The 18042-nt window shown below is 30.7% G+C and overlaps 1 protein-coding gene across 4 annotated transcripts in view; it reads right to left on the bottom strand.

The window, feature by feature from the left end:
- LOC123262004 (alpha-1,3-mannosyl-glycoprotein 4-beta-N-acetylglucosaminyltransferase B) overlaps nucleotides 1–18042 on the bottom strand; it is a 102939-nt gene that overhangs the window by 75575 nt on the left and 9322 nt on the right. For 3 of the 4 annotated variants that reach the window (XM_044723968.1, XM_044723966.1, XM_044723969.1), the window contains exons 2-5: nucleotides 14221–15282; nucleotides 14028–14158; nucleotides 13848–13955; nucleotides 13581–13774 (exon numbers count right to left, since the gene is read on the bottom strand). In XM_044723968.1, the coding sequence (XP_044579903.1) occupies nucleotides 13581–13774; nucleotides 13848–13955; nucleotides 14028–14158; nucleotides 14221–15112 (1325 nt within the window). In that variant the 5' untranslated portion in view covers nucleotides 15113–15282. Of the gene's footprint in view, nucleotides 1–13580; nucleotides 13775–13847; nucleotides 13956–14027; nucleotides 14159–14220; nucleotides 15283–15749; nucleotides 16057–18042 lie in introns of those variants that run through there. The other variant, XM_044723967.1, reaches the window with a different exon arrangement.

Genomic DNA, 18042 nt, shown 5'->3' with positions numbered 1-18042 from the left:
TTTACTTACACAGTACCTCATGGGTAATGTGGAAATCTGTGTACAAGCAGATTAATTAATGAAGTAATAATACTTCTAAGAGCTCAAAAAGGTAGTTTTTTTCTATGCTTTAGTGCTTTTCAAGCTTGACAAGAATTTCACAGAAAACTACTGTGAAATTTTCATTTTTATGAAAACTACTGAAACGAGTGCAATAGCAAATTTCATAATTGGTATAGCGGAATAGGACATAATTTTAAGACTACACATATGATATGGTACTCAAATTGAAGCTTATTTAAAGAGCTTTCAGATGCCATTTACAGAGATTCAGTAAGTTATCCCATTCCAAAGTTATTCGGGTTAAAAAGTGAAAAAATATGAATTATTATGATTTTCAAAATTTTGAAATCCTGGTATTTCTAAATTACTCGACCGATTAAGCTCATCTTCGAACTTGACTTTGGTATTTATCTGTAGAATAAGTATGTTGAGTTTGGTAGAGATCCGTTGTAAATTGGCGACGCTATCGTCGTGACAAGCCGCGTTATATCCGATATATATATAAATAAATATATATATATATATATATATATATATATATATATATATATATATATATATATATACATACATATATAAACTTTTGAACTATATACATTTTCCGACTCAGCTCGACGAGTATAGTCGGAATATAGCAAAATTTTTTAAAAGTTCCGTCATGAGGACCAATGCAATAGTTAGATTTCTATGAAATCTACTAAAAATAGAGAAACTCCAATGATTTTATTGCCAAATATTAATTTCAAGTATTGGTAAATACTTTCAAATTGAAAATTATTATAATTATTAATAATTTTATTGTTAATGGTTACTGGTAGTCCCAAACACAATTCTTATATTACATCTTGTCAATATACTCCAAGTGCCGCAATGGCCGTGTGGATAATTCTTTTGTCTGGCGTACGCAAAGATGCGAGTTCAAATCCACGACTTGTATTTTTTTTTTTTTTTTTTTGATTAAATAATTACTTTTTTTATCTTTACTCACGTCTTGATGATAATAATTTTTTGAAAGTTATAAATTAATTATTATAAAACTAATTATAATTACTCCCTCTAAATAACCTTACATTTAGCCGTTAGTCAATGAAAATATTGTTAATAATAATTATTATTAATAATTATTGTTGTTGATAATGGTAATTGGTAACCGTTATTATTAATGGTTGCCGGTAGTTCCAAATACAATTCTTATATTAATTATTGTTAAACTTTGTTATGTGTCGCCATGGCCTTATGGGTAATTCTTTTGCCTGGCATACGCAAAGTTGCGAGTTCAAATCCACGACTTGGATTTTTTTTTTTTTTTTTTGATTAAACAATTATTTTTTTATCTTTACTCACGACTTAATGATAATAATTTTTTCGAAACATATAAATTAATTATTACAAAACTAATTTTAATTACTCCCCCTAAATGACTTTACATTTAGCCGTTAGTCAACGAAAATATTGTTAATAATAGTTATTAATAATTATTGTTGTTGATAATGGTAATTGGTAACGGTTATTGTTAATGGTTGCAAGTAGTCCCAAACACAATTCTTATATTACTTCTTGTTGAAGCAATTTAGATACTGCAATGGCCTTGTGGTTACCCCTTTTGTCTGGCGTATGCAAAGTCGCGAGTTCAAATCCACGACGTGGATTTTTTTAATCTTATCAAATGCAGTATTATACTTATTGTTATTTTTTTATTTATACTTCAATTAAAGTAATAACAATTTCACTTATCTGTCGTGCTAAAATCGTAGCAAAAAGTATAGGTTTGCTATACTATGTTATTTTTGGTTAGTTCTGATAAAGTTACAATGCAGTGCACATCGTTGGACGAGATTGGATTCTTTTGGATCAAAGTAGTGCAATAATTACAGGTATGCAATAATTACAGGTATTAAATATATAATTTATTCCTTGTTATTTAAATATATAGATATATTATATTTTATTCGATGATAAGTATTAACCTAATGTAAGAAAGTTAACCAAAAAAATTTTTTTCATGGGGGTATTTTCAACCAAAAACTTAGAACTGCTTCTTATGCATATAATAATTATTTACCGTAACGTATTTACATTATTTATTTTCTTTTACCAAAAACTAGAGTCGTTTATTACTTACTTAATTAATAGTCATTTTTATTTATTTACATTATAATATAATTATAATGATAATTATCAATATTTGTCCACCAAAGAGCTACAGTCATCTCTTAGTTATATTACAAATAGTTATTGAAAGTTATTTAAATAATTTATTTTTATTCACCAAAGAGCTAATAAAGTCGTTTTTTAGTAACATAATAATTCGTTATTGTTACTTATTTAAATTATTTATTTTTGCCCACTAAAAGCTAGAATCGTTCCTAGGTAGAGTCATTAATATTATTTATTTATTTACTTATTTCTTTAAGCTAAATCTATCTATTTTCTTTTATGAAGAAGTTAAAGCTTGAAGCTCTACTTCTTACTATTTTTCTTCTCTCACTGTTTACTATTGTCTTCAATATTTATTTTAATTATTTAAGCTGTTGTAAATGTTGCTTTTATTTCTTAAACTATGAAACTCGCATTGTAGTATAATTAACATTTTATGGACTGCAATTATTTATAGATAATTGATAGATTGAAATATTTTTATCAAGTAACTGTTGCATTCAATGGTATTTTGATCGAATCATATTAGAGTTGTAGTAAAGAATCCGAGATTCATAGTTTGTGGAGTAGGCCTACCGGGGATCCGCCACATTATCCTTTTGTTTATCAAATGTTTTTTTTTTTTCGATAGATAATGGGTTAATAAAAGGGAAACGCATTCCGTGACACAGTACCTCGATGGTGATGTGGAAAGCTGTGTTAAAAAGATATAAAAAAAATCCATTATCAACAACAATAATTATTAATAACTATTATTAACAATATTTTCGTTGATTAACGGCTAAATGTAAAGTCATTTAGGGGGAGTAATTAAAATTAGTTTTGTAATAATTAATTTATATGTTTCGAAAAAATTATTATCATTAAGTCGTGAGTAAAGATAAAAAAATAATTGTTTAATCAAAAAAAAAAAAAAATTCAAGTCGTGGATTTGAACTCGTATCTTTGCGTACGCCAGACAAAAGAACTATCCACACGGCCATTGCGGCACTTGGAGTAAATTGACAAGATGTAATATAAGAATTGTGTTTGGGACTACCAGTAACCATTAACAATAAAATTATTAATAATTATAATTATTTTCAATTTGAAAGTATTTACCAATACTTGAAATTAATATTTGGGAATAAAATCATTGGAGTTTCTCTATTTTTTATTATTAACTTTATTTATTTATTCATATTTTAGTGATTTGAAAAAATTATTCATTATTTATACATTAACTAACTTAAATAATTTTTTATTACAAAAAAAAAAATTTTTCTACTCAGTTGGGGATTTGAATTCATGATTTCTCGAATTTTTGGAAAATCACACGGACACCGAGTTGTCCCTGTGTGCGTTGGCTCATGGCGTCGCATAGTAGGGGCACAATTCCCACTACTCCAGCAACACCGACACAAGATGCTTATGTGTGTAGTGCGCGCACGACGCTAGGGAAGTGGTAAAAATATCCCGCATTCTGGCAGCACTGAGTTGAATGTGTGCGTATGTTTGTACGTGTGTGTTGCGCGCCTGCGTGTTACGAAGTTCTGCCATAACTTGTTTACTGCTGCCGAGTACAGGGTATGCATGCTGTATAATAAATGCATATAGTAGCATTTATTGTATACATCTATATACAACGTACATAAACAGCAACCTAATCATCAAGTTTTAATGTTTTGATTTTAAAGTTTTCTTGTACTTCTATGCATTGATACGTGTATTTTTATGTACTATTAAACAAATCATCAAGTGATTAAAGTTGAAAAAAAATAAAAAATTGTGTGTGTCAGCTCCGACGCACGACTGGAGTTTACTCCTTACGAACGATTGTATCATGTATATAGATTAGTAAATAATGTTAAATGAAATTAACCATTATATTACTCGAAGCATACATGATACAATCGTTCGTAAGGAGTAAACTCCAGTCGTGCGTCGGAGCTGACACACACAATTTTTTTTTTTAATTTCATGAGCCTATGTTAAATTTAAAATTTCATAAAAAAAAATCCTGAAATTTTACAAAAATTTATAAAAGGTGTTTTTTTTTATAATGTCAAGAATTATAGTGACTGAATCCTTTTTCAATTTATTTTTATTAACTATTTATTTATATTTTATTAGCCCCATATATTATTTTATGAAATTTTTTTCCATTTACAAATAAAACTTCACCTAGGAATTTATCAATGGATCGATGGTATAAAATTTATACTTTACCGTTACTATCTTCTTTACCGCCATTTGAAATTCACTCGCAGACTACCGTGGATTCACCACCGAAATACTCTTTATTCACCGAATTTTTACTAGTCATTCACCGTTGTATCTATGTCTGAAGACGATCAAGGGGTCGGAAAATCATAGTTATTCAGTGGGAAAAAAATGGAAAAAATCTTGTGAATGTTTACTGTATGAACCATGCAATCACCGTCAGAACATTTCACAACTTCACTTATTTTTTCACCGTCGTTTGACCGTAGTTTGGCCGTCACCCGGAATCCGCAAGATTTTTTAATAGGTCCTGATATGCCCTGATATAACCTTATAAAGTTATACATACTTTGATAAACTTGAAAAAAAAATCCCTGATCAGGGTTGATATAACTTGATATGGATTCATATAGTCTGATATACTCATACCTTTACCAGCACATAAGTAGTCTTATGTACTCATATAAAGGCATACCCAAGTAAAAAATCTATATATCATTATATATGATTCATATCTAATTATATAGAAGCATATGTAATTCATTTATAATTATATAGATGTATATATAATTCATATACAATTATATATGCATCATATAGAATTCTATACAATTTTTTTTACTCCAGTGGGTATTTTATGATTACCATAAAACATTCTCTTTTTTTATTTAAGAGTCTGTTATTCCAATGATTAACAATCTTTTAACATATAGTATTTTTCGGATGAAATAATAGGAACTTAAAAAAAATTTAATTTCACAAAAATTATTAGTTTTGCCAAGTTCAAAAATTGTTAGCCAGGCCCTCCAGCAATATATAGTTCCATATACTAAACAAATAATTACATCAAAATTTAAGCTTTCAATTCTGATTTTACCTCGATTATTTTTTTAATTTCAAAGAAATAAATTCTAAAGCAACGAAGTACCTTAACAATATATCGTAGAATCATTTTTGCGATTTTATGTATACATAGATAATTTTATAAATCTACATATAGATACCATTATTATATATAAATATTGACAGTTAATAATTGATAAATTAGATAAAAAAATTTTGTTCACTACGAATCGATCATGTATACGATTTTCATTACTTGTAGTTATAATAAACTTTGTTCTCCAAGTAAGTCTCTTAGGTAAACGGGTAGTGAATTAGTCTTTCAAGCGGTAGGTCCACGGTTCGATTCCCACTCGCGCCGATTTTTTTTTCCTATGGAAAAATTATATATAATTATACCTAATTATACATAATTATATAGGGCCATTTTTCATTTATAATTATGTAATATAATGATATATAATTTTTTTTACCGGGGCGGATACATAGTCTGATATACTTATATCAAGGCATATATAGTCTGATATGGCCAATTTCCATATCAGGCCTGATATGGACGGTTTATATCAGGCCTGATATAGTCTGATCAGAAAATTTTTTCACGGGTAATTAGATCTAATTATATATAGACTTATATATGATCAGAGCTGATCATATATGGACTCATATATGATTATACATGGGATTATAACAACCAGGTATGATCAGATCTAATTATGTATATGCTTATATATAATTATATATAATTAGACAAAAACTTTTTTCATTGGGAAACCGTATCAAAATCTGTCAATTCGTTCAAGAGATATTGTGTTCGAAAAATATGCCAAAAAGTGATTCCTTCACATATTTTCTAAATTTATAGTCTAATCATTATTGTTGTTAATAAGAAATTTTTTATTGCTCTTAATGCACCTCATCGATTGCCGTCAAGCTGATCGAAATTGGTTGATTTGACCGAACATTATTGCAGTTCAAATGTTTTCATGAAGTCTTCTATTGAGTAAAGCTTAAGAGTGTATATAATAAAAGTTCTATCTTAGAGCTTGGAGAACTCAAAATATTTGTAAAACGATGTTTGTTCGAAGAGCTCAAAAATGTCATAATAGGTCAATTTTAGAGGTTTGCATTTGAAATTAGTGGAAAATTGTGGGGATGGCCTATAGGGTCAAACGTTTTACCAATTTTTTGGAGTTTACTCCTTAAGAAACGATTTGAGTTATAAGGCCCAGTACGGAAATTTTATGAGGAGTAAAATCAAGTGTAACACGAAAAGTTGAGGTGTTACGGAGAAAGAGACAAACATATATATCTGTAGGATTGAACGTGTAAGAGAATGAGATGGAATACATTACATAGCGTATCTTATTCTCGGGCCTCCTCTTTGTGCTATACTTCGTAGTCTCACTGTATAGTTCACTACCTCTGGTCTGAGAGTCGAATGTGTGCGTATGTTTGTATATGTGTGTTGCGTGCCTGCGTATTACGAAGTTCTGCCACAACTTGAGCCAAAAAAATAATAGTTTAAAAAAACTAAAAACACGCTTTTTATAGAAAACCAAACTAAAAAATAGAAAATAAATTTTAATAAATTTAAATTAAGAATAGTGTTAAAAATTTCAATAAATATAAATTAATAATAGTGTAAATAAAAAAATGTGTTTTATTTTAAAAAAAGCGTGGGGTGCTTTTTAAGATATCAAAATGATAATCACTCTACTCATATCTGTCAATAAAATATTTATAACTATTGACACCATGCACCCCACGCTTTTTTAAAATAAAATACATTTTTTATTTACACTATTATTAATTTATATTTATTGAAATTTTTAACACTATTCTTAATTTAAATTTATTAAAATTTATTTTCTATTTTTAGTTTGGTTTTCTATAAAAGCGTGTTTTTAGTTTTTTTAAACTATTATTTATTTTTTACTTTTTAGTTTGGTTTATTTATAAAAGCGTGATTTTTTAGTTTTTTTAAACTATTATTTGTTGATTATCAAAAATATTCAGGCGCGCAAATTACCCACGGAGAGTTACATACTGACAAACTGACATACAAGTGAAGCTAATATAAAGCGTGTAAAAAACCTACGGAGGAAAACACCTGGTTTCGAAATATAACTTCGGGATGGTCATCAGAGGATTCCGGGTTGATGTACGGGTTTATCTGTGCCATTCCCGATGAAAACCTACGGAGGAAAACACCTGGTTACGAAATATAACTTCGGGATGGTCATCAGAGGATTCCGGGTTGATGTACGGGTTTATCTGTGCCATTCTCGATGAAAACCTACGGAGGAAAACACCTGGTTTCGAGATATAACTTCGGGATGGTCATCAGAGGATTCCGGGTTGATGTATGGGTTTATCTGTGCCATTCCCGATGAAAACCTACGGAGGAAAACACCTGGTTTCGAGATATAACTTCGGGATGGTCATCAGAGGATTCCGGGTTGATGTACGGGTTTATCTGTGCCATTCCCGATGAAAACCTACGGAAGAAAACACCTGGTTTCGAGATATAACTTCGGGATGGTCATCAGAGGATTCCGGGTTGATGTACGGGTTTATCTGTGCCATTCCCGATGAAAACCTACGGAGGAAAACACCTGGTTTCGAAATATAACTTCGGGATGGTCATCAGAGGATTCCGGGTTGATGTACGGGTTTATCTGTGCCATTCCCGATGAAAACCTACGGAGGAAAACACCTGGTTTCGAGATATAACTTCAGGATGGTCATCAGAGGATGACTAGGAAGGTCATCACCTGGGTTCTAGGTTGATAATAATCAAAATTTAAATAATATCATTATGGTAGTCTCTTTATGCGAAGGAGAGTTACATACTGACAAACTGACAAACTGACAAACTGACAAACTGACAAACTGACAAACTGACATACAAGTGAAGCTAATAAAGCGTGTAAAAATTGTAGCTTAAAATTAAAACACGAAAATCAAACTAGTGTCAGATTTTAATAGTTTACTCAGAATAGTGTAGCTAATAAATATAATAATGTAAATAAAAAAATGTATTTTATTTTAAAAAAAGCGTGGGGTGCTTTTTAAGATATCAAAATGATAATCACTCTACTCATATCTGTCAATAAAATATTTATAACTATTGACACCATGCACCCCACGCTTTTTTTAAAATAAAATACATTTTTTTATTTACACTATTATTAATTTATATTTATTGAAATTTTTAACACTATTCTTAATTTAAATTTATTAAAATTTATTTTCTATTTTTTAGTTTGGTTTTCTATAAAAAGCGTGTTTTTAGTTTTTTTAAACTATTATTTATTTTTTACTTTTTAGTTTGGTTTATTTATAAAAGCGTGATTTTTTAGTTTTTTTAAACTATTATTTGTTGATTATCAAAAATATTCAGGCGCGCAAATTACCCACGGAGAGTTACATACTGACAAACTGACATACAAGTGAAGCTAATATAAAGCGTGTAAAAAACCTACGGAGGAAAACACCTGGTTTCGAAATATAACTTCGGGATGGTCATCAGAGGATTCCGGGTATGTACGGGTTTATCTGTGCCATTCTTGATAAAAAACCTACGGAGGAAAACACCTGGTTTCGAAGTATAACTTCGGGATGGTCATCAGAGGATTAGGGTTGACGTACGGGTTTATCTGTGCCATTCCCGATGAAAACCTACGGAGGAAAACACCTGGTTTCGAGATATAACTTCGGGATGGTCATCAGAGGATTCCGGGATGAGGTTGGGGTTTAGCTGTGCCATTCCCGATGAAAACCTACGGAGGAAAACACCTGGTTTCGAGATATAACTTCGGGATGGTCATCAGAGGATTCCGGGTTGATGTACGGGTTTATCTGTGCCATTCCCGATGAAAACCTACGGAAGAAAACACCTGGTTTCGAGATATAACTTCGGGATGGTCATCAGAGGATTCCGGGTTGATGTACGGGTTTATCTGTGCCATTCCCGATGAAAACCTACGGAGGAAAACACCTGGTTTCGAGATATAACTTCGGGATGGTCATCAGAGGATTCCGGGGTGGTGTACGGGTTTATCTGTGCCATTCCCGATGAAAACCTACGGAGGAAAACACCTGGTTTCGAGATATAACTTCGGGATGGTCATCAGAGGATTCCGGGTTGATGTACGGGTTTATCTGTGCCATTTCCGATGAAAACCTACGGAGGAAAACACCTGGTTTCGAGATATAACTTCGGGATGGTCATCAGAGGATGACTAGGAAGGTCATCACCTGGGTTCTAGGTTGATAATAATCAAAATTTAAATAATATCATTATGGTAGTCTCTTTATGCGAAGGAGAGTTACATACTGACAAACTGACAAACTGACAAACTGGACAAACTGACAAACTGACAAACTGACATACAAGTGAAGCTAATAAAGCGTGTAAAAATAATAATAGTTTAAAAACTAAAACACGCTTTTTATAGAAAACCAAACTAAAAATAGAAAATAAATTTTAATAAATTTAAATTAAGAATAGTGTTAAAAATTTCAATAAATATAAATTAATAATAGTGTATTTTATTTTAAAAAGCGTGGGGTGCTTTTAAGATATCAAAATGATAATCACTCTACTCATATCTGTCAATAAAATATTTATAACTATTGACACCATGCACCCCACGCTTTTTTAAAATAAAATACATTTTTTTTATTTACACTATTATTAATTTATATTTATTGAAATTTTAACACTATTCTTAATTTAAATTTATTAAAATTTATTTTCTATTTTTAGTTTGGTTTTCTATAAAAAGCGTGTTTTAGTTTTTTAAACTATTATTTATTTTTTACTTTTAGTTTGGTTTATTTATAAAAGCGTGATTTTTTAGTTTTTAAACTATTATTTGTTGATTATCAAAAATATTCAGGCGCGCAAATTACCCACGGAGAGTTACATACTGACAAACTGACATACAAGTGAAGCTAATATAAAGCGTGTAAAAAACCTACGGAGGAAAACACCTGGTTTCGAAATATAACTTCGGGATGGTCATCAGAGGATTCCGGGTTGATGTACGGGTTTATCTGTGCCATTCCCGATGAAAACCTACGGAGGAAAACACCTGGTTACGAAATATAACTTCGGGATGGTCATCAGAGGATTCCGGGTTGATGTACGGGTTTATCTGTGCCATTCTCGATGAAAACCTACGGAGGAAAACACCTGGTTTCGAGATATAACTTCGGGATGGTCATCAGAGGATTCCGGGTTGATGTATGGGTTTATCTGTGCCATTCCCGATGAAAACCTACGGAGGAAAACACCTGGTTTCGAGATATAACTTCGGGATGGTCATCAGAGGATTCCGGGTTGATGTACGGGTTTATCTGTGCCATTCCCGATGAAAACCTACGGAAGAAAACACCTGGTTTCGAGATATAACTTCGGGATGGTCATCAGAGGATTCCGGGTTGATGTACGGGTTTATCTGTGCCATTCCCGATGAAAACCTACGGAGGAAAACACCTGGTTTCGAAATATAACTTCGGGATGGTCATCAGAGGATTCCGGGTTGATGTACGGGTTTATCTGTGCCATTCCCGATGAAAACCTACGGAGGAAAACACCTGGTTTCGAGATATAACTTCGGGATGGTCATCAGAGGATGACTAGGAAGGTCATCACCTGGGTTCTAGGTTGATAATAATCAAAATTTAAATAATATCATTATGGTAGTCTCTTTATGCGAAGGAGAGTTACATATTGACAAACTGACAAACTGACAAACTGACAAACTGACAAACTGACATACAAGTGAAGCTAATAAAAAGCGTGTAAAAATAATAGTTTAAAAAAACTGAAAACACGCTTTTTAGAGAAAACCAAACTAAAAAATAGAAAATAAATTTTAATAAATTTAAATTAAGAATAGTGTTAAAAATTTCAATAAATATAAATTAATAATAGTGTAAATAAAAAAATGTATTTTATTTTAAAAAAAGCGTGGGTGCGTTTTAAGGTATCAGAATGAGAATCACTCTACTCAGATCAGTCAATAAAATATTTATAACTATTGGACACCATGCACCCCACGCTTTTTTAAAATAAAATACATTTTTTATTTACACTATTATTAATTTATATTTATTGAAATTTTTAACACTATTCTTAATTTAAATTTATTAAAATTTATTTTCTATTTTTAGTTTGGTTTTCTATAAAAAGCGTGTTTTTTAGTTTTTAAACTATTATTTATTTTTACTTTTAGTTTGGTTTATTTATAAAAGCGTGATTTTTAGTTTTTAAACTATTATTTGTTGATTATCAAAAATATTCAGGCGCGCAAATTACCCACGGAGAGTTACATACTGACAAACTGACATACAAGTGAAGCTAATATAAAGCGTGTAAAAAACCTACGGAGGAAAACACCTGGTTTCGAAATATAACTTCGGGATGGTCATCAGAGGATTCCGGGTTGATGTACGGGTTTATCTGTGCCATTCCCGATGAAAACCTACGGAGGAAAACACCTGGTTTCGAAATATAACTTCGGGATGGTCATCAGAGGATTCCGGGTATGTACGGGTTTATCTGTGCCATTCTTGATGAAAACCTACGGAGGAAAACACCTGGTTTCGAGATATAACTTCGGGATGGTCATCAGAGGATTCCGGGTTGATGTACGGGTTTATCTGTGCCATTCCCGATGAAAACCTACGGAAGAAAACACCTGGTTTCGAGATATAACTTCGGGATGGTCATCAGAGGATTCCGGGTTGATGTACGGGTTTATCTGTGCCATTCCCGATGAAAACCTACGGAGGAAAACACCTGGTTTCGAGATATAACTTCGGGATGGTCATCAGAGGATTCCGGGTTGATGTACGGGTTTATCTGTGCCATTCCCGATGAAAACCTACGGAGGAAAACACCTGGTTTCGAAATATAACTTCGGGATGGTCATCAGAGGATTCCGGGTTGATGTACGGGTTTATCTGTGCCATTCCCGATGAAAACCTACGGAGGAAAACACCTGGTTTCGAGATATAACTTCGGGATGGTCATCAGAGGATGACTAGGAAGGTCATCACCTGGGTTCTAGGTTGATAATAATCAAAATTTAAATAATATCATTATGGTAGTCTCTTTATGCGAAGGAGAGTTACATACTGACAAACTGACAAACTGACAAACTGACAAACTGACAAACTGACAAACTGACATACAAGTGAAGCTAATAAAAAGCGTGTAAAAAAAAAAAAAGGTTTAGTTTTTTGCAAATATTTGAAAAACTAATAAAGATTTAAAAAATTTTTAAAAAGATTCAAAAAGAGGAGGAAATTTCCTAAAAAAAAGTCCCCACTCTCGGAACTATAGGACCAATATTTATAATTTTCCCAAAGAGATGAAAATACGGCCAAAAACGGGTGCTCTGGCTTGCGTAAGCCACGCCTACTTTGGATACTTTATTAATGAAAATTATTTTAACATATTACATATAAAATTTAAGAAATGAAAAAAATCAGGGGCTTACTGGATAGATAAATGAACAATAATCCGTCTAAAAAAAATTTTCATCATAGTTTTTCAATTAGTTATGCAATAGTTAATTAATCATTTTTATCTGCTTGAACATGTACATTGTAAGTGTAATAATTTTTAATCTATAAATTTGAGGTTTTTTTTCTTTCTTGGAGCAATTCTTGAAAGGCCAGAATAGATCCCCGTTGGAAAAATCAAAAAATTTTTATTTTTTAGTTTTTTATTAATAATTTTCGTTGTTGCAAAATTAAAAACTCAAATTAATCATCGAAAAAATTTATTTTTTCAAAATATTATTAATGATCCGTTTTTATGTTGTCAGAAGCTGCATAAAAATAATTTTTTAAAATTTGTATCTCTTATTGTTTAAAAAATTGCTATAAACAAATGCGTTGTTTATAAGATAATTGAAAATTTTTTTACGGAATTTCAATCTTTGATACAAATAATGATTTTTAAAAGAAAAATTGTTACTTAAACAAATTTTTGGAGTTTATTGGAGTTTACACACAATTTTTATTTATATCTGTCGATATTAATTTGCAATTCGAAAATATTAACAAAATATTAATAGAGTTAGCTATTTTGACAAATTAATTGTATAATTAATGTAAATAAATGTATCATGTATGCTTCGAGTAATATAATGGTTAATTTCATTTAACATTATTTACTAATCTATATACATGATACAATCGTTCGTAAGGAGTAAACTCCAGTCGTGCGTCGGAGCTGACACACACACAATTTTTTATTTTTAAGACCGTACCCGTATTGTGTATGGTTTTAAAAGTACAATATTACCACTTACTTTTTTATGAATATAGGACGTGAAAATTTAAATTTTATGTGATCTCCTATTTGAGGCAAGAGACCCCAAAAAAATGATTCACCTCGGTATGCTTTATCTAACGTGTATTGCTTGTAGACTTTGATCTCTGATTCAACGATTGCCCTAGGATTATTATGTGTGTAAAAAAGTGTAATTTTACCAAACTGTTTATCCTGAAATGCCGACGTACAAAATTTCAATGATTTATTAATAATTTGTTTCGATAAAGTAAAGTGAAAATTTTACCTTCAGTTTTTGCATTTTCCCTTTTAGAGAAGAGTGGATTCCTATGTGTTGAAACAAGGAAGGCTTATAATGTAACCATAATTCTGCTTTGGCTATTTTACAATTTTTCTACATTTTAAAATAAATTTTCCTAAACCCATAATTGAATAGTTAACTGAATGTTTAAATAGTTACACTTACGCTGTCTCTATCTAAGCTACAGATTTTTGTAGATATCAAATGGTCTAATAACCAATCTACAGGCTTGTCACTGTAAAACATGAGGAAAAATTGAATCAGCCAGGGTAAATCCACACATTTGAAAAGTTTACCTAGAAAAAAAATGGAATTAAAAACGGTCTATCAATTTTCTATTTCAATTATATGATTTTACCGATAAACCCTAATTGACAAAAATCAAGAATAAACCAATTTTCTTTGAGATTAATTTTTTTCAATGCATATGATTTCATTATTGTAATAAAGTTTTTTTTCGCTAGTATATCATCTTCTAACTGGATGTAAAAAGTTCCTTTTGTGTAGGCGTATGACATTAAAAAAGCAAAATCTAGATTTTGTTTCGATCTCCAAACCACTCGTTGATGTGTATCACCAAGAGTATCTTTTACTTCAGAAAAGTCAGGATAATATGAAGGAGATGGTGATATTATTTCAATAAGTCCACTATTCAATTCTTCTGGGAATTGACTCCCGATTTGTTGAGCCACATAAGACACGTAGTCAATGTCTGTTTCAGCTATAAGTACAATTATCAATGTGTCTGATGCTTCATTAGAGTCCATACATTCGACTAAATTTTTTAACGTCGCTAACAAGTAATTTTGAACATCTCTTTTTACAGTGGGAATTCCAAGAATCATATTTATCCCTGATCTTCCTTTGCTTTGGAGAAAAGCTGGCTTTAGACTATTTGGATCATTCAGAAAATGAGGTAAAAAATTATGAACTGATGGTAGTTTTACCGCTGTCGTATTTAAAGTTTTATTATTGAAGAGAAATCGAAAATTTGGCAAAGTCTGGGCATTCTTACTGAGTGAAAGTAAGTGATGAGTCAATGAATTGATTTCCTCTTGTGTTGATACGTGTTTATTTTGTAAAGTTTCTAATTTAACTTGTAGTTCAGCTATTTCATTCTGTAAAACGATTTCTTTCGTAATATCAGGAAATGAAATAATATTTAAAATTATGTATGAAGTCAGTATAATCATTAATACAACAATAAATCGTTTTCTGAATGGTACTCCGTTGTTAACTCGAGCTGTCATCTCCTCTTTCACATTTTTCACTGTTGTTAAAACTTGAAATGATATTTCAGTATCAAGTTTTTCAATTCAAGTTTTTGAATAAGGCTTGAACGTAATAAATCCGATTGGCATGATACATATCTGCTTAATTGTGTAATATTTCTCAGGAAAAGAAATAAACACAATAATAACTGCAAAAAATCAAAATTTGTTTTTTTAGTACAATTTTTACTTAAATATCAATTCTATGACCATTCATACTCAAATAATTTTGATATCTTGAAATATATACTAAACATCAAAAAAATATATGTCGCGATAATTTTAACTTTTAATTTTGATGCATGATGTATATATTTTTTTTTCTACATTCGGACTGCCAGTAAATCAAACAACACTACAAGCCATGCCTCATACGGGTTTAACATAACTTTCACATCTGTATGTGAATCTAGTTAAACTATTCATTCAATTTTATGGTATAAGAATCACTACAATTCTAGACGTTAATAAGGGCCAGTTTTTCAACCCCGGGTTTAAGTATTTTATCATTGTAAATATATCTATATATAATAGATATGTAGATATATTCACAATGATAAAATACTTAAACCCGGGGTTGGATAACTGACCCTAAATTGATGATTCTTATTCTCACCTGGAAGGGATATTAAAAGTAAAATGTTTGACTATAATATCTTAACGTAATGATATAAATACAGTATGAAAAGATTTTCATTGACTCAATTTTTTTCTAATATAAATATTTTTTAGAACGGTTAAAATTTAAACACATAAAAAATCTGTTGATATGTTGACGAGTAGAAATATTAATTATTTCCCTTTAAGTAGAAATAATTATTTGTTATTTTTTTACAACATTAAGGAGGTGTATCACGTAAAAAAGGACACTATATAATAGGTTATGGCTATTGGTTTCTTTCTCGCGCGCGAGTGCTGCCTCTGTTTACAGACTATTGCTCACTTACTTCCACTCACGTAAAATATCGAAAGTCGCTAACTTTTTTTTATAAAAAAAATGAATACCGCTCGTTTATGTTAATTTTGATAAAAAATATTTGTTATAAATTCAATTAAATATTCTCAGTTTTTCAAATAAATCCTAAGAAAAGTATGGTTGTTATTCAATAAAATGTTTACTCTAACTACGGTCAGGATAGGGAATACATCTTAGATGTACGATTTTTAATTGCTAATATTTCGAAAATTATCATCGCAAGGACTATTGAAAAAAAAGTATTTTTATAGAGGACACTTAAAAGTCCGTGTATTCAAAGTTGAAGAATATTGTAAAAAAAGTGATTTTTCACAGTATCTCCTTAATGTGTATTATTCAAACTTGTAAGGTTTATGAATTTAAGTTCAGTTGAATTAAAGTCAACCATTGAGCCTTTTTATTTGATTATTTAATTAAAATTACCAAAGGTGAAGTACTAATATTATTAAGTTAAGGACAATCTAAAATATTTTTCAGTAAAGTGATAGACGGATGCATGAACCAAAAATACTTTTATCTTAAATTATTAACTTGATGTGACTATAATTCAGAAGTAAATGTCTCAAATCAGTGAACGTTTAATTTTTTTAATTAAGTAGCCTTCGAAATAATATTTACCTGACAACTGTGAATTTGAAATATATGTCAATAACTTGAGTGTATATGATTTCAAAAAGTTTTTTTATTTAGATATTTGAAATTAGCGCTCCATGGACAGATAGTGACACCTGAATGCGACTAAAAAAATTACAGTAAAAGTGAGACAGTTTCAATCTCAACTGTAGCAATTATGCATATAAATTTTATATTAGTTCAATTTTTTAGCGCCACACCAAATCGATTACTTTTGACCCCGACCCCTTTCGATTTGGCTGAAATTTTTTTATCCGTTTCTGGCCTATAAAAGACACTTCAAGATTTTTTAAAATTTTTTTACGCAAGAAAAAAGTCATAAAATTTAGAAAAAAATGACTTTCTAACCTCCCGCTAAGAAAATCGAAGATTTTCAAAAATCGAGAAGTTAAGGTGCGATTTCACGACGACGCTTGACGCCAGCTTCGAGCGTCAAATTTGATCACACTGTATAATTTCGATTAGAGTGCCATCTAGATAAAAAGCAGCGTCAAGCGCCATTTTGACGAAATAAACGACCCTAGTTTTACAAGTGTTATGTCCAGCGAGGTCACTAGATTGCTCGTAACGCCTCTTCTGGACTGAAGTGTGAGTTGTAGTCACGCGGGATCAATTTAAATTTGTTGTTGTTTATTAATTCAGTTTTTGATAATGGGATTTGTTAGATTAAATTAAGAAAAGGGGGAAACTTTAGTTAGGGGGACTGTTTTAAATGATAAATAAATAATTATCAGAGAGCTTGATTTTATTCAGTGGTTTCATCTACAGCAAGTGCTCGGTTACGGCTCTCAGGGAGAAGTGTTATTACAAGGAGTCTCGGTTTTAGGTCCGAGTTTTCCAGTTTCACTTCCTCCCTCTCTGGTTCACACCAATACACTTAACATATACATGTCTTCATCTAACGTTTACAGAACGCATACAATAACATATATTCGAATACACACTAATACTTATAACTTTTATATGTAGGTTTACTGTATACTAACTAGGTACCCACACACAGACATATGTGAGGGCTGTCATGCTATCCTATATTATTCTTATACTTTAGATTCTTATATTTGTTAGTTACAATAGTTATTACTTTTGGTGTTTAACTAATTATTTCTACCCTTATTATTTATTATAATATTATTCTTAGTCAGTATTTTACTATTATTATTATAGTATTATAATTGCATGTATTATTGCTTATTAAATATTAACAAAGTTAGATTATAATATTTCTTTATATATTTTTAGTGTTGCGGCTGTGGTCCGACTTGTGCCTTTTGTATCGCATTTGCCCTGTTCCTCACCT

The sequence above is a fragment of the Cotesia glomerata genome, linkage group LG3 (assembly GCF_020080835.1).
Source record: "Cotesia glomerata isolate CgM1 linkage group LG3, MPM_Cglom_v2.3, whole genome shotgun sequence".
In the NCBI taxonomy this organism is placed as follows: Eukaryota; Metazoa; Arthropoda; class Insecta; order Hymenoptera; family Braconidae; genus Cotesia; species Cotesia glomerata.
The sequence above is the reverse complement of the archived record's forward strand: the minus strand, read 5'-3'. Positions and strand labels throughout refer to the sequence as shown.